Source organism: Dipteris shenzhenensis, chromosome 13 (assembly GCF_047967505.1).
Source record: "Dipteris shenzhenensis isolate YYH24624 ecotype China chromosome 13, Dip_SZ_1.0, whole genome shotgun sequence".
Taxonomy (NCBI): Eukaryota; Viridiplantae; Streptophyta; class Polypodiopsida; order Gleicheniales; family Dipteridaceae; genus Dipteris; species Dipteris shenzhenensis.
The window spans coordinates 47,562,001-47,585,314 of record NC_141608.1 but is presented as its reverse complement, the minus strand read 5'-3'; the positions used below and the strand labels follow the sequence as shown (position 1 = coordinate 47,585,314).

Genomic DNA, 23,314 nt, shown 5'->3' with positions numbered 1-23,314 from the left:
CTTCTTAGGGCATTGGGCAGTCATATGCCCCTCTTTCCCACATCTAAAGAATTTCCCATTTCTGCAAAATTCAGCTATCTATTCAGGATTGAATTGGAATTTACCTTTATATGTCTTTGAAAACTGAGTACCCCTCGGCTTCTGAGCCTGAAACCCTTTCTTCTCAGCCTTGGGATACTCTTTCTTTTCTGATTTTGAAAAATCAGGTTTCTTCCTTTCAGTACCTCCTACTTGCAAGGATGGCACTGTGGCTGGGTCTTGCATTTGCACGAGACTAGCTACTGAAGCTGAATGCATAATGTCTTGAATGCTCTTCAACCTTAGAGTATTCACCCCCTAAATTTGAATTGAGATAGGCCCTGTACTTTCTCAGTTGGGTTCTTTTGGAGATCTTTTTGAAAGGTGCAACCTGCAAATAAGCATCCCAAAACTTTTGATTGTGCACCTCTACTATATCCCCTGCATTCATATGTAAACTGTCCCAACCTTGAAGGACATGATCTCTAAGTGTTTAGGCATGAACTGCTGGTACACTGTCATAAATCCAAGCATCAAGGATAGCATGATCCCTCTTGTCAGAAACCTGAAAACTCCAGCTGAAGTCTACGTGAACAGCTGATCATGCTTCTGTAGAGCATCGACCAATGCAGCCTGTAAGGCTACCTAGTTGAGGAGGATCTTAAACGATATTGTGTTAGAGGTGGCTTGGTTGTGGGTTTGCCCACCCATGTGAGGGAGTGCTAGGGCCTTTGTTGTGGGTTTGCCCGCCCAGGATAGGCAGAGGGGGTTCACCATGGTGGCTGTAATACCAACGTGCACACAGGGCTGTATGGAGCAGATGTGAGGGCACACGAAGCCCAGATCAGCTCGTCTTCTGCTCCGACATACTCGCAGCTGTTCACCATTGTTGCAGGGTCCTGTGGGGGCTGCCATATAATGTGGGAATAGCCAGGAGGGTGCAGGGGCAGGAGCGCCTGTCTCGGGCCAGTTTTGGGGCAGGAGCGCCTGTCCCGGGCCAGTTTTGGGGCTGCCACCTGTGCGCCTAGGTGGTGCCTAGTTTGGCGGGCCACATAGGCCTCTGCCTGCCCTGCATCACCTGACCTACCTAGTCGGTTTTCCTAGACCAGGGTCAGCCCTCTAGTCGGCTACCTACCCCCCTCCTAGTCAGTTGGTTTGGGCACGGCATGACCCTATAAAAAGGACCCCCTCCCTCCCCCTTGAGGCATCTCAGCCTTCAGCAGTTGTGCATCACATATGAGGTTTTTCCCAGCAGTAGAGGGGCTTTTCCTAAGATCCTTGTGCAAGTCTCTCTTGGTTTTCTTTGTTTTCCAATTCTGCTCTGTGAGTGGTTTGCTGTTTTCTCTCTATTGTAGCTCAGCACCGCTGCACTTCTCACATGGTATCACAGCCAAAGGTTGGCTAAGAAGACCTGTGCTGTGCAGAGGATCTAGAACCAGCAAGCCACAGAGGCTTTTTGGGAGCTGTTCAAAGCGGGGGTTGAGAAGGTACGGGCTGTCTTTTGGAGTACAAAGAAGGGTATTTACTTTGAAGGGTGTTTTCAGATCGAAGTAGTGGATTGTGTGAAGGCCACCTTTGCGGAGGTCGAAGGAACAATTCTCTTCAATCCTCTCAGCCTTGTCTTCCATCTTTTCTGCTCTCTTTCTTCCTTCATAACCCTTCTACCCTCCTCCCCCATCTTCCCCATTCTCTCCACTTCTGTCCCAATGGCTTCTCTGCAGGAATTGGCAGAAAATGAGGTGAAGATTCCCGTATTGCCCACGTTCCCTGTAGACTGTGAACTGGATGGGAACAATTATGGCATTTGGTGTGTCATGATGGAGTCGGTATTACAGTCCTACAACCTGGTAGACTTCATTCTGGTAGGTGCCAAAAGGCCAAACCCCCTTGAAGAAAGTTTAGGTATTCTGGATCAGAAGGAAGCCAAGAATTTGGCTCAGATCCGGGACCGCGTCAACGCAAGGGTACGTTCTTTCATCTTTCTGAACTGTACTCCTCAGATTATAAATCATATAAAGCACATGACGGCAGCCAATAGTATTTGGGAGCACCTAGCCTGCCTATACAACAAGACTTCCCCTATGCAGAGGGTTTCTCTCAACGTTCAGATGAGGATATTGGATCCTATGAAGTCTTCATCCATGCAAGAACATATCAAAAAGCTGCAGGAATCTCAATAGGAGATTCTTCAAGCCGGGAAGGAAATATTGTCTGAAGATATGGCCATTACCCTACTTTCTTCAAGCCGGGAAGGAAATATCATCTCTGAAGATATGGCCATTACCCTACTTTCTCATCCCACTTCCCAATACTCTGCCTGCTATTCTTCGCTAAGTGGCAAGATGAGCACCGCCTATGGTGCTGGATCAAGAGGAGTGGTTTCAAAGTTCCTCCCATGGCGGTGGCTCTGATGCTCTGGCAGCTCCACAGTTGGGAAAGAATCAAGGTCGTTGAACCCCTGATACAAGGACTGAAGCTGAGAAGGAGGCACTTAAAGTGAAGCTATCACGTAATCATTGTGGCCAGAAAGGCCATTATTGGAGAAAGTGCCCTCTTCGGGCTAACAACAAGGGTATTGGTTCCTCCTTTGCTGCTATAACTCCTACTTTTGTGCACATTTAAGTTATTGATTCTCTCGCTTCTGGCTCTTCAAGCCAAAGATTCTTGAACCTGGATCGTCAACAATGGGGATGCACTCTTCCCAAATACTGTTTGTTCCATCTCTCAGATTCAATTTGTTGTCTATTTATGAGACTTGCTGTCTCGGTACCATAGTACTGTTTGATGAACACTTTGTGGGGTGGTTAGGGATGAAGCCACTAGTCACGTTGTTCAGACTAGTATGGTAAGTCATGGCATTTACACTCTGTCCGCGCTTTCCTCGATCACGTCTTCTATTCAAGGTGACATGTGGCATTTTCGTTTTGATCACTTGAATGTTGATGCACTCCGATGCGTTGCCCGTGAAGAAATGGTCCTCGGTTTACCTGATGTGGGGCCGTAAGCATGGCCAGTGCCAAACCCGTATTTAACGGAACCAACATTGGGATGTCTTTCCAATGCAGGCCTAACGACGGACTTCATTCCCTTTGGAGTTGGTCCATGTTGATCTTTGTGGACCTCTGACTATTGCTAGCCTTGGCAGGGCTCTCTATTTCATGCTGCTAGTAGATGATTTCAGCAGGTTTGTGTGGATCTACTTTATGGCCCAAAAGTCTCTGGGATATTCTCGTTTCTGGGAATGGTGTGCCCTTGTTGAAAGGGCATTCGGCGGGAGTTTGCCAATACTGGCACTGCCTCAGAAGCACGTGTTGTTAAGCGGAAGACACAGTGGTAAAGATGTCTCGGACCATGCTTGCCCACCGAGAGGTTCCTCGGTTCCTTTGGCTGAGGCCACTGCCACCGCTCACCTAGGCTAGGCATCAGAAGGCCCTATTCACCAAAACCCCCATCTTCCCCATGAGGAGCTAGAATCTACGCAACTTTCATGAGCATGTGAGATAGCAACCGCAGCGCCTGATCCTTTACTAGTGGTTATAGAGAGAATTGATAGAAGGGTTTGTGGATATTCTCATGTTGCAAGACCCAATTGTTTTCCTTATCACATATTTGTGAGTGTGGACGAGCATGCACGTCTTCATACAAGAAAAGGATCTGAGGTTTGGTCCCCAACTTGTGGGCAAAGTAAGGGAGCTTGTTACTAGCCACGCCTAGCATCTTGTTGGTGTTTTCATAAAGGATGTATGGGGCAGCTGAAGTGCGTGGTGTTCAAGTTCTTGTGGACACAATCAGATGGCACGCACAGTGATTTCACCCTCGCCCCCATGTGATTTCTCCCTGGCCCCTATGTGGGATGCAATGTTGGGCTCTCTTGGACAAGCTTATTGTTGTGAAGAGGAGAGCTTGCGATGTGAAGCAAGCACCATGTTGTATGAAGGCCAAGACATTCTTGTCTTGTGGCCAATCTTCTTATCTTGAATGTACAAGCAACTTATGGATGGTCAGACATTAGTGCTATGTCCCTCCTTTAGTAAGAGTTTTGATAGTTTCTTGCATGTACTTACAAATTGTTGGTTCAAATTCATTGAATGGGTCAATGTCCCAGGTTACTCCAAACACTGCTTCCAAAAGGAAATACAAGCATTACTCCACACTCGAAGCCCTAAGGCAAAGTGCTTTTGCAAGGCTATAGGTCTTTTCTACATATTCATGGATTGAGGAATCTATTGGTTGTATAGCCCACCACACTGGTTGTTGGCACCTACTTCCAGGGTTATTCTAGCCCGTCTGTAGGCAATGAGCTGGATCCCTGCAAGGCATGCTGTGAGACAGCTGGTTTTTTCAAGGGCTCATGGATAGCTAACCCTTTGTATGGAATCTTATCATGCCTTTAATCTATGTTTTTGGAGAGTGGGTTGAAGGGTTTACTATGATCCAACCAGGTCATGGATGGAGTAGAACTCATGGAGCCTGAGAAGATTGTTGTCCGTCAATCTCTTGGTTACACGTTCTTTTGAAGTTTAATTCGTATCTCTCCACTGATGCTCAATGGGTACCTAAAAATCTCCTTCAAGATCATCGTCATTTCGATCAGCCATACACTCACTTCCATTCAAGGAGGAACCAATAACAAACTCAACTATACTCCTTCATGTAATAAGAAGAAATGGAATTGCATGTTCGACATAGTGAATCTAGGTCATCACAAAAGTGAGCTTGAAGGTTGAACAAATTGCTAGCTACATAGTGAAGAAGATGGTCCTCAAGTGAAGCTGCTCTGAAAGAAAGGGGGTCCCAGGTTATTATTGTAAGAAAACTTTCGTACCATGCATCAATGTCAAACCTTTGGATGTTCCCTAGAAAAATGTGAAACCCTTGGTGTACTTCACCACCATGAGGTTTTCCTTTTTAAATGATTAAAGTTTCTCACATCATGAAAACCTTTCCATGGTTTTGGATGGGCAGGAGCATTCCAAATTTGAAAAAAGCCCAATGAAAGTGTGAATATGCTTCTGGATTAATCATGGAAGGTCTACTCACCACCCCAAGCACAGCATCCCATCTAACCACACTAAGAAAAATGTTTCCAGGGTATCATGCATGCTCAGGCTTAACAAGGTTTCCATTAAGACGTAAGACTGAAGCCATGTACTGCAGTGTCTATAGCTTGGGTGACCAGTTCAGAACAGCAATTTATCAGCCGTCTTAATTAAGAAATGTCTGCCCTAGTTATAGGGCGGCTCCCAAAGAGCTTAAGAATGATTTAAGAGAGGTGACAACATGTGCCCCATTAGATGGTCTAAACTGAAAACTACCATAATTTGTAGTGCTTTTAACACTGATAATCATGTGCCACTCAATTCAGCTTCAGTTCACAAGTTACATCATGGATATCTCCAATGTCCCTCCCTCTCTCTCCTCTTTTGCATCTGATATCTGCATGCGTTTGCTACTCTTAACATCAGCAAGTGTATTTACCAATGGTTTCAGATATTCGTGTACATGCAGTTCCATGTACAATCTGTAAAAATTGACAAAAAATATTACCATTTTATTTTTGTTACCCTCATAGCAAAAGCTTCTGAAAGGTGACAGAAAAGCTCCCAACAGACAAATTCTTCGCTGTTCAATCTGCTTTCCAAATACAAGATGTTAGTCAGTATACAGCAGACGAAGCCTGCCAAAAAAAGAGGCAATGTGAATCACAGTAAGAGGTCATACCGTTAACTTTGAAATGCCAAAATAATTCAGCACTTCCCAAACTGCCTCGAGCGCATGCAAACACCACCTGGAAAGGTTTTTAAGTTTAAAGTTCATCTTTCCAAGCCCAAACTCATCAAAATCACATTCATCAACCCCATCATCCATAACAAGGACTAGCAAACAAAAGCCCCCCTGACTTCACAAGTCCTCAATATATAAATATAAATATAAACGTGTGTGTGTGTGTCATCATGATCACTTTGGCGGCTATGATATATATTATGCTGGTACCACTACCTACTCAGGTGTATGCATAATGGTCAGACATGAGCTGGAGCCTCAGTTAGCATTCAATGACAGCAGTGGCCGATGGATAGTCATACAATGTAATGTCAATGGTGACATTCTTGAGCTTGCATCAGTTTATGCCTCCCAGACCTCTGCCATGAGGGCTTCTCTATGGGATTCTTTAAGCAAATATCCATGGAGATCCAATGCATTTATCTGTGGAGATTTTAATAATTCCCCTCTGCCGAGAGATAACACCACTTCAAGATCTCATATGCTTTCATCGGAAAGACAGAAATGGGATAACATGCTTCTCTCTGTGCAGGCTGAAGATTTATGGCTGCTTCTACAAGGGTCAGTGCCCGGATATACTTTTCATCATAATGCATTTACAACATACTGGGCAAGGCTTGACAGATGGTATTTGTTCTATCCACAACAATATGCAGATTTTAGCCTTCATCTCCTCATAGATTTCTCATTGGGCTTGTCAGATCATGCCCCATTATGGATAAATCTGCAATTTGGTATGCCACTGGATGATTTGCCGACTCTTTCCAGCAGATTACTGCATGTTAATCAGGCTTGTCTCCGACATCAATATTTCCAGCAAATGAGCAGATTTGCAATTCATCCCTTGCCTTTGCATGCCCAGAAGGACATGAATTATGCTTGGGACAGTTTTGTCTCTCATATACAGAATGTCATTAGGGAGTATGGAAACTGGCACATGGCTACATGGAGGAATGAGGTCAAATGGGCAAAAAGGACAGCACAACAGTTGACTGAATTTTCACATTTAAGGCCTCTCTCTGAATCAGAAAATGATTCCCTCTCACAAGCCCGGATCAAACTGACTGATAATGATCAGAGGAAATTGCACAAATGGCAGATTAGAGCAAGAATGAAGCCCCTCATAGATAAGGGCTTCTCATCAAAAGCCTTCTTCCAGGGCCTGCATGCTACTCGAAAGAAAAACTCATGTCTAAGGGTAAGGAAGCTAGATGGTTCTTGGACGCACCCTTTCTCTGATCTCCAAGATGAATGCCAAAATTACTTCCAGACATTGTTCTCTACCCCTGGCTCCCCATCAAATCAAATGACTGATGCAAGGACTGAATTTCTTCAATATGTTTCTGAGATAGTGGAAATGGATGATGCTCTTTTATTCGAGAGACCTTTTACTGACACATAACTTGATAATGCATTGTCCCATCTTGGCAAATACAAGTCCCCTGGCTGGGATGGTCTTACGGTGGAATTTTATATTTCTTTTTGGGATGATTTGAAAGATGTTCTCTTACAAATGATCAATGTTGCCTGGCAAGAAAATCAATTGCCGCACCTTTGGAAGCATGGCATAATCAAACTTGTGCCAAAAAAAAATCTCTGTGATCATATGTCAGATTGGAGGCCTATTACTTTGATGCCTGTAGTTTACAAACTCATTGCCAAAATGATTGTGTATAGGCTTCATGGGATACTGAATGCGGGCCTTCATCCTCATCAGTATGGGTTTGTGCCGCGAAGACAAATCCATGACAATATCTCCAATGCATTGACTGCAATTGAATATGCTAAGTACTCGAATCAAGATGTGCTCATATTGCAGGTAGATATCACTAAGGCATTTCACACTGTTCAATGGGATTTTATCTCTCAAACCATGACAAAGTTGGGCTTTGGTCCCAAGATAGCAAATGCAATTTATTGGCTTTATTCTGGCTCTACCTCCCAGTGCATTCTCGGAAGTCATCTATCTCGGTCATGGATATTGGGTAGATCAGTCAGACAGGGCTGCCCCCTTAGTGCTCTTTTCTATGCCATTGCGACTCATCCCCTCTTGATGTATCTTGATCATCTTACAAGCATAGGACAGATGACTGGTCTTAAAATCCCTGGGGCTGCATCTTTTTTGGCACAGGCATATGCTGATGATTTCTTCTTTATGCCACAAAACTCTCCCTGGGAAGTCCGCATGCTTATGACCACATTATCATTGTATGGATTAGCAGCGGGATTGCATGTTAACTTTGACAAATCCAAATTGCTTCCCCTGAAACAATGTGACTGGCATTCTATTCTCTGGCCAGGTCAGGTAGTGCATTCCAAAGATGTAGTCAGGCATTTGGGATATCCTATAGGATGGCATATCACCAGGAAGCAGCAGCTAAAATGGATCTTTCAAAGACTTCAACATAAATTGGAATATTGGAAAATTTCTACTTGGCCACTTCATGTCAGGCTCAGAATAGTACAGTCTATTGTAATGTCTTATGTTCAGTTCTTTTTGCCTTTGCTACATTGGTCCTCTAGAGATATCTCAGCCTTTTCTTTTTCACTCATTGGTTCCCCCGGCGGGGATGTACTGCAGTCGGCAGTCCCTTTTGGGAGACAGACTTATCGGAGAAAAATTGGTAACACACTTCTTGATCGGATGATCCACAACAAGCAATTGGTCCTACTCATATTATAGTTGTAGGGTTTGGGGCCACCCCTTTACAGCTTGATGCAGTCTTTCGAGTAGTCATTTATCTTTATAGGGCCAGGGACTTTGGTACTATGATAGCTGGACGAGTAGACTGCCATGGCTGGCCTTGACTTCATCTATGACATTGGAGGCAGAGGGGATCAGAGGAGCTGGTATGCTCGGACATGCAGATGATTCGCAAGCCTTGGGCTATAGATGGACAGATTGCCATCATTTCAATATAGCCTTGGGGCTCCATCCATTCCACTTGCCTGTTAGGATGCACCTACTGTGCTTTCGGTAAAACTCAGCTTCTACAGAGATCATTGTTTGCGGATCTCAGAGGAGGGGTTCAACGAACCGGTGGGCTACACCCAGATTCATATCCCACATGCATTCAGGAGTCTCAATGGGTAGTTTCGAGTATTCTCACATAGGCTACGGGTTAAGATAGAACGAGCAGAGGGCATTCCACGCAAGAGACGGATCTATACTTTACATGATATGCAAAAAACCGAGATAGAGGATAACTATGCTTTCAAATGCCCTAAGTATTATGAGATCCGTGGACGGCGCCACTGTCTTTTCAGTACTAGTTTCAGCCCACTCACAGAGTTCCTAGCACATTTAGATCAGCGGGGGCAGGTGCCTATTTTCATTCTTGAGACCCAAAGACACACACATCAGCTTGTACAAGCACAAAGGAGAGCACATGAGGGAACGGCAGAGCCAAGTCAGAGCATGATCATGGATTTTTCTCTGCTGACCTGCGCTAGGGACAGCAAGGGATCAGACGTAGGAGAGAGCCAGAGGACACGACTCACTAGATCCGACCCCGAGGGGACACTCATATGAGGGCTGCAGACATATCGTCTCTTCTCGATGTGGGGAGACGTACCACTTGACAGCGGACCACTTGTGGAGACTACAGAGGAGGAAAGATGGACTCAGAGAGGCCAAGCGACAGCAGCCCTCACCAAATACTAAGCCTTTGTTAGGCGAGCTCATCTTTTCTCTCCTCACTCGTCCAGTCGTGTTTGGTCCCACAAACGGCATACACATCTCCAGCCACTAAGGGACAGGTGATGGATTGATAGATGACCGAGGTATTTTCCTTGGTGTTTATGCTCCCCCATTGTCGGTTTCTCTCACAGCGATAGCGCAATCAATGTACTACTTTTATTTCTCATCACAGGCATCAGCCTTGGCTGGGGTGCCCATTGTAGTGGCCCCCACCCTTAGGTTTCATTGTATCTGGTTTCTTTTCAGTCTCATAGACCCTTTGGTCTTTCGTAGTCATTAATAAACTTTATTTCTGGTTATTGTTGAGCTAAGAGCAATTTGCTGCCCTTCCATTGGAATCAGCAATTTGAGGCTGGTCAATTGTGGTCCATCATTTGACACCTAGCATTAAACTGAAGGAACCCATGAGTGCTGAGAACAACAATTTGCTGCTGCTCATCAAGAGTGTGCACGCGTACTATGATTAGCAGCAGGGGTTGAGGCTTCACAAGCTGTGAAGACAGTGCTTTCATGCCATTTGTCAAGGAGCTTTTGGACAATAAGGTTGGCAACGAGCAGCTGGTTGACATATGCCCATTTCTAAAGTACAAGCATGGCTTGTTAACAAAGCTCATGCAACAATTGCATTCAGGCAGAAAGCCTAAATGGACAATTGCATTCAGGCAGCAAGCCTTTCTTGGGCAATGTGTGCATGCACTAGTAAGCTAGAAGCTTCCCAGAAGCTAAAGAGGCACGAGGGCTCATTCATTGGGGAAAGTGCATGCATCTGCATGCAACACTGAGCCACTTTCCTACTTCAGGTTTGGATGACTCGAGCTCAGAAGGGCACTTTCTATTCCAGTTGTGGTGGCATGGAAGCCACACTAAAATCTGACGTTCTTGTCAGCCTGCTCCAGTTCGCCCACATCCAGGCGTCTCTTTCAGACTGCCTCACCTATCCGCTAATTTATCTAGAGGTAAGTCCTACCTTCTACCTGTAGAATCCATTTTATGTATGTGAATGCAAAGCATATTGTGCAACTTGAACAAACAACTCATCTGTATCGTTCATTTAAACCCTTAAAAAATCCCTACTTCCTTTTTTATTGATAGCAACTCCCAGTCTCACTATCTCAAATCTGGCACATACATCAAATCTACTAAAAAAGAAATGCATAAACAGGTAACCATCTGAAGAGACATATCATTGATCAACAGAGTCATTCCCTACTCAAAAGATTCAATACATAAGAGGCACCATGGATGCAAGTCATCTCCCTTGCCAGATCCACTTTGGAATCCATCAAACTCAACGCATTCATTGCGAACCCTAAAAAATGTTAAAGACCTAATAAGCAAAAGTTTACCAAAATGAGAACTTTCAATACTCAGACATCAGGATCAGAGTTTTGAACCTCTTATCATGCGTGCACCAGAAGGTGCTCCTAGTTAAGCACTATCTGAAACAATATAATTCGGTCTTAAGAAATAAAACAAGTACCTCTCAATGCCTTCTGGCATCGTCATTTCTATCTCCACTGGGGGGCTGAAAATAATAGGAAAAAGCTGCAACTCCACAAGCTGTTGAATAGCCTTGATGGGTTGATTACTCAGAAATATTCTGTGTATCTGTAAGAAAAACCTTTGTATATCATGCACAACCTAAAAGCAAGAGAAATAAGAATTATCTTGAATCTCAGAACAAACAGAGCAACCACCATTATCCACATACTTCATTGCCAATGCGCTCACGGCTAATTTTAGAGATAAGAGCAAGCTGAATATCCTTATCAACAGCAGCAGCTTTTATTTCATCATGAAGCTCATAATCCAACTGTGCAACTGTTTATTCCACAAAAAGAGAAATAAAGCATTATCAGCAGAGGCTAATCACATCAAACGTTTTATCGAAATTCCTGTCTAATTACTGCGTAGAGTAAACCATTTACATTTTTCCAAAAAGGATGACAATATATGGCTGCCATCCCACATTTGTCAAATTTATGACCAAACTTGAGAAATACTCCACAAATTAAGGCACTAAAAGCCACGCCAACATCCCCGCACCGCATTTTGGGAAACTGGTCAGTCTGGCAATCAGTGGACTGAAATCAAATACTCTTACACCATGCATATGGAGCCTTGAGAAATAAACATTACAGCTCCATTTCAATGTGGAAATGGTGACAGATAACAGATTGCTCAAGTTTAAATAAGGCAATATGTGGTTCAATATCAACAATATTTGGCATACAAAACATGTAAAGTTGGCAGCTTGGCCCTGCTCAGGAATAATAATTCTCTTGAAAAATACCAAAAAATATTTATCCTTTCCAAAGTACTCACACCTTCCCTAAGACCTTCCCAAGGGCAGGCCAAAAAGAGAGGAGATTTTTGCAAGAGCTGTTGCTTATATCGGGCAGCCGTGAAAATAACCTCATTAAATCCTCTACCTACCTTTTAGCAGCCCTCAACAAAACATCCCTTAAGCAAGTTGTGCTATGTCTCCTGCATCAGGCATACGTCTCGGAAAGAACAATACCACTGCTCTCTGAGCCAAGCTCATAACAAGTGCATACAGAACCTGACCCAAGACAAAAGCCTGGAACTCTAGGACCGGTTCATCACCCCAGGCACCAAAAACCGTCCTATGGTTGCAGCTCGGGATTGGCACACATGGCTCTGAATTTTGTGCAACCAACACCTGCTGATGCTTAAGGTCAATCTTCTTGTCTTGGACAGATTCCATTTGGAGACAAAAAGACCCAACCAAGCTGAAAAAACAAGGTATAGGACAGCTAACGGCCTGGAGAAAGGGACAGCTAACGGCCTGGACAGCTAACGGCCTGGAGAAAGGGACTTTTATGAGCAGAGGAGAGAAGAAAGGGAAGAAGGGCTTAAAGGAAAGAAAGAAGAGGCTTATAGGCAGAGGAAAAACCAAAAGAGGGTGGTGGTGGAGAGGGCTGTAAAGAGCACACAAGAAAGGGAACTCAGGCGAGAAATCCCACAACCTGACAAGAAACCCCGCGACCAGAAGTAGAGGCTCCACATAGGCTGCATGCAGTCCAAAGCAGGTCGCGAAGTCGTCGTACAACAAAACAGTGCAGAAAAAGGGATTCAAACAGAGGTCGTGTCTGCAAGGGCAGGTTGTTGGTGGATGCCGGAAGGTCAAGAGCACCCCTACGGGGAAGCACAAGCAAGGGATACTACCTAGACGGGCCTGCAGCAGGAATTTCCATGGCTACTCTCTCAAGGCTCCCCACACACTCTTTTTTTTTTTTTGTGGGGTGGGGGAAGGGGGGGGTTGAAATCCATTTGTCATTATATTACACGAAACAGTCCCGAAGAAAGGGACAGCCAGTTACAAGAATCAAAAGATATCATTATATGACAAGAAGGCATGATAATCTAGATCCTGCACATGTAGACAATCATAAAATGATTGCCGTAAAGATGCCAAGAACAACTGATATTTGGCAAGAAAGAAATTTTAGTCAAAGTCTTTGGAAGACAAAAAGGGTCTATAAGACTAATAGAGAAATTGATACAATGAGCCGAGGGTGGAGCCACTAAGCGGGCATCAACACTCATAGTGAGTACAAAAGGAAACCCAAAGTCTGAATCATAACAGCATCAGTACACAGTGAAAGCTCTCTGGGCTCTTGAGAAGTAGTTTTGCCGAAGAGGGAGTTTTGAAGCCCAAATAGGCTGTAATCTTTTCCTCCACCACCACTGAGAGATGCGCGTCATAGACCAAAATACGATTGGCATGAAGAGAAATTCAAGGAGGCAGCAAGGCTTTATATAAGGATGAAACCATGATGTCAACATGGCAAACGTGGTCATCCGATTGGAGAGCCTAACCTTTGAGGCGGTCAAGAATCTCAAGACGAGGGAGTGGCTAAATCATGGAGCATCTGCAACTTGGACTCTTCCAATTTTCCACATGCTCTGATAGCATCTTTCAATTCTCTCTCCTGAAAAGGGACTTTAAGCTGCATAGCTCGTTGTGGAGACAAAACTGGACTGACATGCTTGTCTAAAAAACATAACAGCATGTGATGGTGACTCAGTCAGCCCAAATTTTTTAGCGAAATGGGTAGCACATGCCTTGGCAAGTTGCACTCTGAAATTGGTCCTAGTACCATCCAAATTTTTAGCCCGGCAAATATGTGCAATTTGCCTCTTATAATGCAAAAGCCCTGAAAGAATTCCTTGAGGAGCATCCCTTATCGGTGAAAGCTCTCTATCTGGCCTTGGTTTCCAATTTCTCCACCGAGCGTCGTTGCATTTAACAAAGTGAGTAGCTTGACAAAGACAAGCAGCCTCATCTTGAGACAATTCTTTAAAATGGGTGATTTATGTCAATCATTGACAAGTGCTTTTAGCTTTGGCAACATCCTTTCTCAAATTATGCATTAAATTCTTGCTATAGTCACGAATGACATGTTGCATACGCTATCCATGCATAATGAGCACCTATGTGAAAATGTGCCCAAAGAGGAGCAATAGTATCCCACACCATGTTCTTGTATAGCTCATGCTGCAAATAATTGTTGTGCATCATATTGATGCACATTAAACATATACCAACAATCTAATCGGGCTCAATTCTCCCTCGCAGGCGATGTCGAAGCAAATCAAAATACTCACAAGAGCACGGACAATGTCAAAACAAGTGAGGCACAGTCTCCGAAGAAGCAGAACATCTGTGACAAAGCGCAGGAGCAATGTGTCAGTGAGCCAATAGCTGTCCATATGGAAACACTCCCAAAAACAACTCGCCAAAAGAAAACCTATTGCCGAAGCCGTACTTTATAGGCCCAAAGTTGTTGTAATCTTTTCCTCCACCACTTGGCTGGGCGATGCATTCGCCAAATAGAATCACCTCTCTCTGAAACCCAAGGTTGAGGCAAAAGGATTTTATACAATGCACGCATAATCTGAGATAGCCTCAAAGAACGAGAAGAGGACCTTGGAGAAGTCAAAGTCCAATCTTCCAGCCGGTCCTGAGTTCCAAAGGAGAAATCGGAACAAAAGGCGAAAGCATAGAAGTAATTTGTTTCCACAAAGGACGATAATGAGAGCCCAATCCATATCTGGTCGCCGCCAGAGAAAAAGGAAGCACAGTACCAATATCATCAATAACATCAACAACCGAGGTGATGCCTTTAAACGAGACAAAGTAGGAACGTCAAGGTTCCTGTAAAGCCAAGGGAGGCTGAAAGACTTTCGGCCATTGAATGCTTTCAGCTCTCAACGAATTACCAAGCAAAGACTGCCGACCATTCCATTTCAGATAAGAAAGAACATGCTTCCAGTCAAGAAACAGGTGGAAGACAAAAGGGCATCCAGGCAAAGTACCATCACTGCAGCCAAAAAGGAAATCCCATTAATCAAGATGCCAATGACCAAACGCATAAATATTAATATGAGTGACTAGAGATCTAATCATAAGAGCCCAAGGCTGATCACCTTGCAGAAATTGCAGCAACATTTTCCCCTGTGGCCAAGGATATGCACGTGAATATCCATGATGTTCAATCCACCATGCATCTTGGAAGAACAAATGTGATGCATCAAAAGCAGCCTGAGACTTTTTCTGCCATGTTTGGATTGCCAGAAGATTTCCATAAAGACACACATGAAAGATGTAAGATCTACCTTAGTGAACATGATCAATGGCAAGTAAAATTGAATATATGCCACAAGGATGGACTGCACTATTCGAAGACGAACGTGCAAAGGCCAGGTTGCCAGTTTCCAATACTCAAGCTTTTTCTGAAGCTTAGCCAAAACCCAATCAGTTTGTTGTTAGCGAGTGAGTTTCCACCCCAAAGGGTAGCCAAGATGACGAACAAACTGAGTGGGTGGAATGATATCCCCGGGCCATAAGAGACTACGCCAGTCTTTGGAATGCAAAGGAAGCAGCTTAGACTTCTAAAAATTAACATGAAGACCAGTTGCCAAACCATAAACAGAGAGGGCTTGCATCAAGGCACCAAGATCATGGGGTGTATTCTTCGGGGTAAAGAAAGAACCATCATCATAAGCTTGAGCAACCATGCCGTGATTAGCATCCAATTCCAAGCCATGAAATGATCCTGTAGCCACAAGATGATCAATATATTGCAGCATAGGATGAGTAGCAATGGCATACAATAAAGCACTAAGAGGGCATCCCTGGCGGACCGAACAACTAAGAGTCCACTCATCAAAGATATCCCCAGAAAGAATGCAAGCCGCATTGCTATCTCTGTAAAGCCAGTAAATGACCTGCTGCATTTTTTGTCCAAACCCCACAGCTCGCATAGTTTGCAAGATGAAATCCCATTGAACTGTGTCAAAGGCTTTTGCAATATCTACCTACAAGAGTAGAACATCCTACTGCGTGTATTTGGCATATTCAATCCCAATATAAGCACTGGCAATGTTATCTGTGATATGGCGACGTGGAACAAAGCCATATTGGGAGGGATGCAACCCATCATGCAAATAACCTTTAATACGATCAACCACCATTTTGGCAATGATCTTATAAATGACTGGCATGAGCGTGATTGGCCTCCAATTACCAAGTGAATCACATAGCTGCTTTTTTGGAATCAGCTTGAGAAGATCCTTTTTCCACGACAAAGGCATTTGCTGATTTTGCCATATTTCAATTTCAGCAATTGCTACTTCAAGTTTCAGAGTAATTTTTGATGGCTACAGATGCCTAGTATATGATCTTCGTGATGACAATGCCATAGTTCTCACTGGCACTTTGCAAAAAGGGCTTTATCACCTTGATCATCATTCAGCTGCACTTTCTATTGAAGCATTGGCTATTTCAGATTCACAGCTTGCTGAAACTCATCTTTGGCATGAGAGAATGGGCCATCTCAATTATAGAGCTCTTGCAAAGCTACATTCACCGCAGATGGCAAATGATGTACTCACACAGTTTCCAAACATGTGCGTGAGGGTTGTCTTTTGGGTAAGATGCATCGATTTCCTTTTCAAAAAAATTGTCCAAAACTCTCACAAAGGAAATTGCAGCTAGTACACAGTGATGTCTGTGGCCCAATGAGGACAAATGCCATTGGGGGGTATAAGTATTTCATGACTCTCATTGATGATTTCACAAGATATTGCTGGGTATATCCTTTGAAGGCCAAATCTGATGTTTTCTTATGCTTTCAGAGATGGCTGAATATGTTTGAGAATGAATTAGGATGCAAGCTTGTCACCCTCAACACAGATAGGGGGGGGGAGTATATGTCAAAGGAGTTTGATGTATTTCTATCCTCACGGGGCATTATTCACTCATGCACTACTCCTTACACTCCTCAGCAGAATCCTGTTTCTGAAAGGAAAAACATGTCCACAAAGGAGATGGCCAGATGCATGCTTAAGGCCAAGTCTTTGCCCAATAAATTTTGGCTTGATGCAGTAATGTGTGCCAACTACGTGCTGAATAGATCACCTACACGGGCATTAAAGACTATTACACCTTATGAAGCATGGAAAGGCAGGAAGCCTTCACTTTCACACATGAAAGTTTTTGGGTCTCTTGCATATGTCCATGTACCATCTCAGCTGAGACATAAGCTTGATGACAAGGCAATCAAATGCATATTCATTGGTTACAGCCAGGAGAGCAGAGGATATCAGTTATATCAACCAAATACTGGGAAGATTATTGTCAGTACAGATGTGATCTTTGCTGAACATTCAGCTTCTCCTCTTGTGGACTGCAAAGCAAAGCCAGATGTTGACATGTTTGATGCCTTTGAATCTTGGTTACCTCTGCCATCATCAGAGGAGGATTTTGAGCAGCAACATGAGCCTCCTGCACGCCCTCCACTAAGCAATAATCAGCCACAACCTCATGCTGATTTGGAGGTTTCTCTTCCGGCACAAAATGATCCCACTACTCATGATGCAGTCATTGAAGAAAGAGCTGTCAATAGACAGCAAAGGCAAGTTCCCAGATGGCTTCTTGATACATTGAGGGACAGCAAACAAGATCAGCCTTTTGCTGCCCGGACAAGATCAGGGAATAGGCAGCATGGTCACTTTCTTGAATTTGCACTCCTTGCTACAGCTTGCAATGAAAGCCTTTGTGCCATAAAGATGCTTTTGACAACAAAGAGTGGATGGATGCAATGAAAGCTGAGTTACAATCTATTGCCTCAAATGACACATGGGAATTAGTAGATCTCCCACCTAGCAAGCATGCCATTGGAACGCGGTGGGTCTACAAATTAAAAAGAAAATCTGATGGCAGCATAGATCGATACAAAGCCCGTCTTGTTGCAAAAGGGTATGCCCAACAACAAGGCATTGACTTTGAGGAGACATTTGCTCCCACATCCAGGATTACTACCATTCGATGTGTCATTGCCATTGCAGCCCATCATCATTGGCAAGTGCACCAACTTGACATCAAGACCACTTTTCTTCATGGGGATCTGCAGGAAGAAGTCTATGTCACACAACCTCCTGGCTTTGAGGTTGTTAATTCTGAAAATAAGGTATGTCGGCTTAGAAAAGCCCTTTATGGTTTGAAGCAGGCACCCAGGGCATGGTATGCCAAAATTCATGCACACTTACTATCCCTTGGTTTTCAGAATAGTCCCACAGAACCCACTCTTTATGTCCGTGGGAGTGGATCTGATTTTTTAGTGCTGATTTTATACGTGGATGATATGCTTATCACGGGCCCAGATACTCAGCAAATTGGAGCTTTCAAGGCTGATTTGCAGCAGATTTTTGACATGTCAGACATGGGACGGCTTCATTATTATTTGGGCATTCAGTTTGCTCATGTTGAGGGGGGTATCATGATGTCTCAATCCAAGTATATTGGACAGCTCCTTGATCGTTTTCAGTTTGAGGATTGCAAGCCAATCTCTACTCCAGTGGACCCTGGCTTCAAATTCTCAGCTCATGATGGGAGCCCACCATGTGATATCACTCTTTATCAGCACGCTGTTGGATGCCTTATTTATCTATGTCACACTAGACCTGACTTGCAGTATGCAGTATCTCAGCTCAGCAGATTCATGCACATGCCCAGTTCACAGCATTGGCAGGCAGTGAAGAGAGTCTTCAGATATCTCAGAGGCACTCAAGATTTAGCCCTCTTCTATGGTGATCAGGGTTCACTTACCATGCATGCTTACACGGATAGTGACTGGGCAGGATGTTCCGACACCAGAGTGTCACATACTGGCAATTGTTTTTTGCTTGGCAATTCATGTATTTCTTGGCTCAGCAAGAAGCAACCGACAATTGCCACGTCTAGTTGTGAGGCTGAGTATAGGGCAGCTTTCACCGCTACAGTAGAGTGTGTTTGGCTTCGACAGTTACTTACAGATCTTGGTATTTGCCAGACATCCTCCACTATTGTCTACACTGGCAGCCAGAGTGCCTTGGCCATTGCGCGTAACCCAGTGTTTCATGCGCGTACCAAGCATATTGAAGTTCACTATCATTATGTTCGGAAGCGGTTGTCAGCAGGAGACATAGAGTTGTCCTATCTTCCCACAGAGGACAACATCGCAGATATGTTTACAAAGGCACTTCCTCGTCCCAAGTTCGAAGTCTTCCGACAGGCTTTACACTTGGTTCCCTTTGTTACATGATCTAACATTCCTTGTACATTCATAGGTGGCTATATCCTTTTGGATGAACATGTGCCACCATGACCAAAAACTACCAGGTATTCTGAGACGTTTCCAGAGTACTTCAGCCCATCCCATGGAGGGGGGTTTGTAGGCCATCTTCTGGTGGTTCTAGTGATGCCCTATAGGCCATGGTATGTGCCTTGTAGGCATAAGTGTAGGCACTTCTAGTGTTAGTGCCTTCTAGGCCACATAGGACACTTAGTCCTATGTGACACCTAGGACACTTAGTCCTAGGTCTAGGTACAAGTACTTTGTATTTGTGTATTTTCATCTTATCTAAGTTTTTACGTGACTGCTCTATCGACTCGTCTTGTACCTACACTCTCTCTCTCTCTCTTCGTTTCGTACCTTCAGAGAAAAAGACTGCGTCTCCTTTGGCATTACAAAGTCCCTCTTCGACAACAGCTTTTTCTTTGGCGAGTCCTGCTTTGCATTTTTCCATCTGGCCAGCTACTTGCACACAGACATATTGCTCCAGCTGTTTGTCACAGATGCTTACACCCCACTGAATCTGTGCTACACATCTTTTGGTTCTGTCCACATACTTGTACCTTCATCGCTCTTATCCGACAGAGGCTTCGAGCGAGATTTCCTACTGTTACTTTTGGCACGCTTTTCTGGTTGTTTGGTTTTCATCACACTTTTTTTGTGAGAAGAAAGCTTTTATTTCTATATAATAATTACATTCATAGCTGCTTCAAAAAACGAAGTAGCTACTACTCAAGAAAAGATCTCAATATAGGCTGTATACACATCCTGATCAATCAAACGAGTCTTGCAGAGATCGTTTGAAAAAAAAAAAGGATGAAAATAGTGGATCACCTAAGACTCTATGATTTCTATCCATCCATAAAGTCCATAGGGTCCAATATCGCACCCATATAAAAAATAAATCAAAACCCTGTCTCTGGGGATGAAATCCAAACAACTAGAAAAATCTACCAAAAGTAACAGTAGGAAATCGCCGTCGAAGCCTCTGTCTGATGAGAGCAATGAAATCAGAAGTATTTGGACAAGACCAAAAGATGTGGAGCACTGATTCAGTAGAGTGCGAGCATCTGTGACAAACAGCTGAAGCAATATGTCTGTGTGCGAGTAACTGTCCAGATGGAAAAATGCCAAGGAGAACTCGCCATAGAAAAAGCTGTTGTCGAAGAGGGACTTTGTAATGCCAAAGGAGACGCAGCCTTTTTCTCCACCACTTCATTGGACGATCCATATGCCAAACAATATTTGCTCTGTTGGAAATCCAAGGTGGAGGTAATAACACTCTATACAATGATGACACTGTGATATGTGAAAGCTTCAAAGGACGGACATATGAGGAAGGAGAGCGTAAAATCCAATCCTCAAGCCGATGCTGTATTTCTAAATGAGGTATCGGCAAGTACGGTTGGAGCATTGCTGAAATTTTATGCCATAAAGGACGATAATGAGCTCCCAAGCCGTATTTGCGAGCAGCCAAAGAAAAAGATAGAATTGTGCCATCATCGTGAAGTACATCCGCCACAGATGAAATGCCTTTGAAGGAGAGAAAAGAACGTCAAGGTTCTTGTATGGCCAAAGGTGGGTGGAATACTTTAGACCAAAAGAGATTCTCTACCCTCAAAGAGTTGCCCAAGAGAGAGTCCCTGCCTTTCCATTCCAAGTGGGATAAAATGTGTTTCCAATCAAGAAGCAAAGAAGAAACAAATGGGCATCCTCTGATCTTGCCTTGGATAGAGCCAAATAAAAAATCCCACTGAGTAGGCTGCCAATTTCCAAAAGCAGATGTATGAAGATGTAATAAGAGAGAGCGAATCATAAAAGCCCAAGGCTGATCTCCTTGTAGAAATTGCATCATCGTTTTCCCCCTGTGAGCAAGTAAATGCATTTGAATATTGAGAATGTTCAGACCCCCGTGCATCTTTGGAGAACAGAGACGATGCATGGAGAGTAATCTGAGACTTTTCTTGCCATGTTTTGAACGCCAGAAAATTTCCATGATAGCTGACATAAATGAAACCAAATCTGCCTTAGTAAACATAGTGAGAGGCAGATAAAATTGTATGTATGCTATCAAAATGGATTGTGTAATTCGCAGACGAACATGTAATGGCCAAGTTGCATCGCAGACGAACATGTAATGGCCAAGTTGCAAGCTTCCAATATTCAAGTTTTGCCCTCAACTTTACTAGCACCCAATCAGTTTGTTGTGAACGGGTGAGTCCCCATCCTAAAGGATAACCAAGATGTCGAATGAATTGAGAAGTAGGAACAATTTCCCCAGGCCTCAAAAGGTTGTGCCAATCCTGTGAATGTAAGGGCAACAATTTTGATTTTTGAAAATTTACCCGAAGGCCAGCAGCCAATCCATATGTAGAAAGAGCATGCATAATCATGGACAGATCAGCCCGAGTATTTTTTGGAGTAAAGAAAGAATCATCGGCATATGCTTGAGCAATCATGCTGCGACTGCCATGGATCTCCAAACCGTGCAGCTGGTCCGTGTCCAAGAGGTGATCCAGATATTGAAGCAGTGGATGAGTGGCTATGGCAAAAAGTAAAGCACTCAGTGGGCATCCTTGTCTGACAGAGCAAGCAAGAGTCCAGGATGGAGAAATATCTTCTGAAAGTATGCACGCAGCTTCACTATCTTGATAGAGCCAATTGATGAGTTGCTGCATTTTTGTGCCAAAACCCAAAGCCTGCATAGTCGATGAAATGAAATCCCACTGAACTGTATCAAAAGCTTTGGCAATATCAACTTGCAATAACAGAACATCCTGCTGTGTGTATTTGGCATATTCAATTCCAATGTAGGCATTAGCAATGTTATCGGTGATATGCCTACGCGGGACAAAGCCATATTGCGCAGGATGCAACCCATCATGTAAAAACCCCTTTAGCCGAGCAACAATCATTTTGGTAGTGATTTTGTATATTACAGGCATAAGAGTGATAGGTCTCCAGTCTGCCAAAGACTCACAAATTTGTTTTTTAGGAAGGAGTTTAACAAGACCTCTCTTCCATGTGTTTGGCATTTTCTGATGTTGCCATGCAGCATTCACCATAGATAGTAATGGATGCTTCAAAATGGGCCAGTATGCTAGAAAAAACTCGACTGTCAAACCATCCCATCCAGGGGATTTCCATCTGCCACATGATTTGATGGCATCTGACAGTTCCCTCTCAGTAAAGGGTTCTTCCAATTCCAAAGCTTGAGTAGGGGAAATGATTGGAGAAACATTTTTCAACAGTAAATTTCGTGCAAGCAAAACCTGTTGCGAGGGAGGAGCTGCAGAGCCAAATTGCTGAGAGAAGTGATGCACATAAACAGAGGCAAGCTGTGACCGTGAAGTAGTCCATGATCCATCAGGCATAAGCACTCTGCAAATTTCTGTTTTGATTCTCCTCTGATGCAAACTCTTGAAAAATTCTTTGGAAGAGCAACCTTTATCTGTGAAGGCTCTTTGTCTTGCTCTAGTCTCCCATTTTGCCAGTTTCCTGTGATCATTTAGTTTAAGACAAAGTCTTGCCTGACATAATGTGGTTTGCTCATGCATGGACAGCAAACGATGATGACTGAGTTCAGTGAGGTCTTGACAAGTAGACTTGGCCTGAGCAATGGTTTCCCTCAGAGTCTTCATGTAAGACTTGCCATAAACTCTAATCACCATTTGCATTTTAGAAATAAAAGAAGCCCAGGCATCATCAGCATGAAGATGGCTGCTTGATGAGAGACAATGAGCTGCTTCAGTGACCATTGCCTTAAATTCAGCATGTTGCAAATAACTGTTGTTGATGATTAAATGTCGCCTTTGTGGCAATCTATCATCTGGCATCTTATGAAAAGATAACCGCAGCCATAGTGGTGCATGGTCTGAATGCACAAAGGCGTAGTCAATCCACATTTTGCATGCGAAATCCCCATTTTGTTGGGGAGCAACACTATACCAGTGATCCAATCGTGCCTTATAAGCGGAAAGAGCATTATGTTGAAAAGTATAGCCCGGTGACAAAGGCTGCAATTCCTTCCAAAGGTCCACTAGATCCAAATGCAAGAGTAGTTGAGACCAGGCATGCCTTTCAGGAGCTAACATATGATCGTGGCTGGAAGTGTTGTCTCCCTGTTGTGGAGCATTATTGAAATCCCCACATATGTAGGCATGAGATCTCC

General features: G+C 43.7%; 2 protein-coding genes across 6 annotated transcripts in view; one reads left to right on the top strand and one right to left on the bottom strand.

Annotated features, from left to right (window-relative positions):
* LOC147895499 (CCA tRNA nucleotidyltransferase, mitochondrial-like) overlaps positions 1–23,314 on the bottom strand; it is a 113,259-nt gene that overhangs the window by 26,792 nt on the left and 63,153 nt on the right. For all 5 annotated transcript variants that reach the window (XM_087383658.1, XM_087383659.1, XM_087383660.1 and 2 more), the window contains exons 7-10: positions 11,214–11,323; positions 10,983–11,110; positions 5,740–5,806; positions 5,566–5,649 (exon numbers count right to left, since the gene is read on the bottom strand). In XM_087383658.1, the coding sequence (XP_087239784.1) occupies positions 5,566–5,649; positions 5,740–5,806; positions 10,983–11,110; positions 11,214–11,323 (389 nt within the window). The remainder of the gene's footprint in view (positions 1–5,565; positions 5,650–5,739; positions 5,807–10,982; positions 11,111–11,213; positions 11,324–23,314) is intronic.
* Positions 1,725–2,640, top strand: LOC147895501 (uncharacterized). Its single transcript, XM_087384219.1, has 2 exons — positions 1,725–2,196; positions 2,474–2,640. Exons 1-2 carry the CDS (start codon positions 1,725–1,727, stop codon positions 2,638–2,640), a joined length of 639 nt encoding a protein of 212 aa, XP_087240345.1.

Excerpts from the sequence above, each read along its gene's own strand:
- LOC147895501 (XM_087384219.1), top strand. The coding sequence starts at position 1,725 with ATGGCTTCTCTGCAGGAATTGGCAGAAAATGAGGTGAAGATTCCCGTA. Across the intron at positions 2,197-2,473 it reads AAAGCTGCAGGAATCTCAAT|CCCCTGATACAAGGACTGAA; the intron begins AGGAGATTCTTC and ends AAGGTCGTTGAA.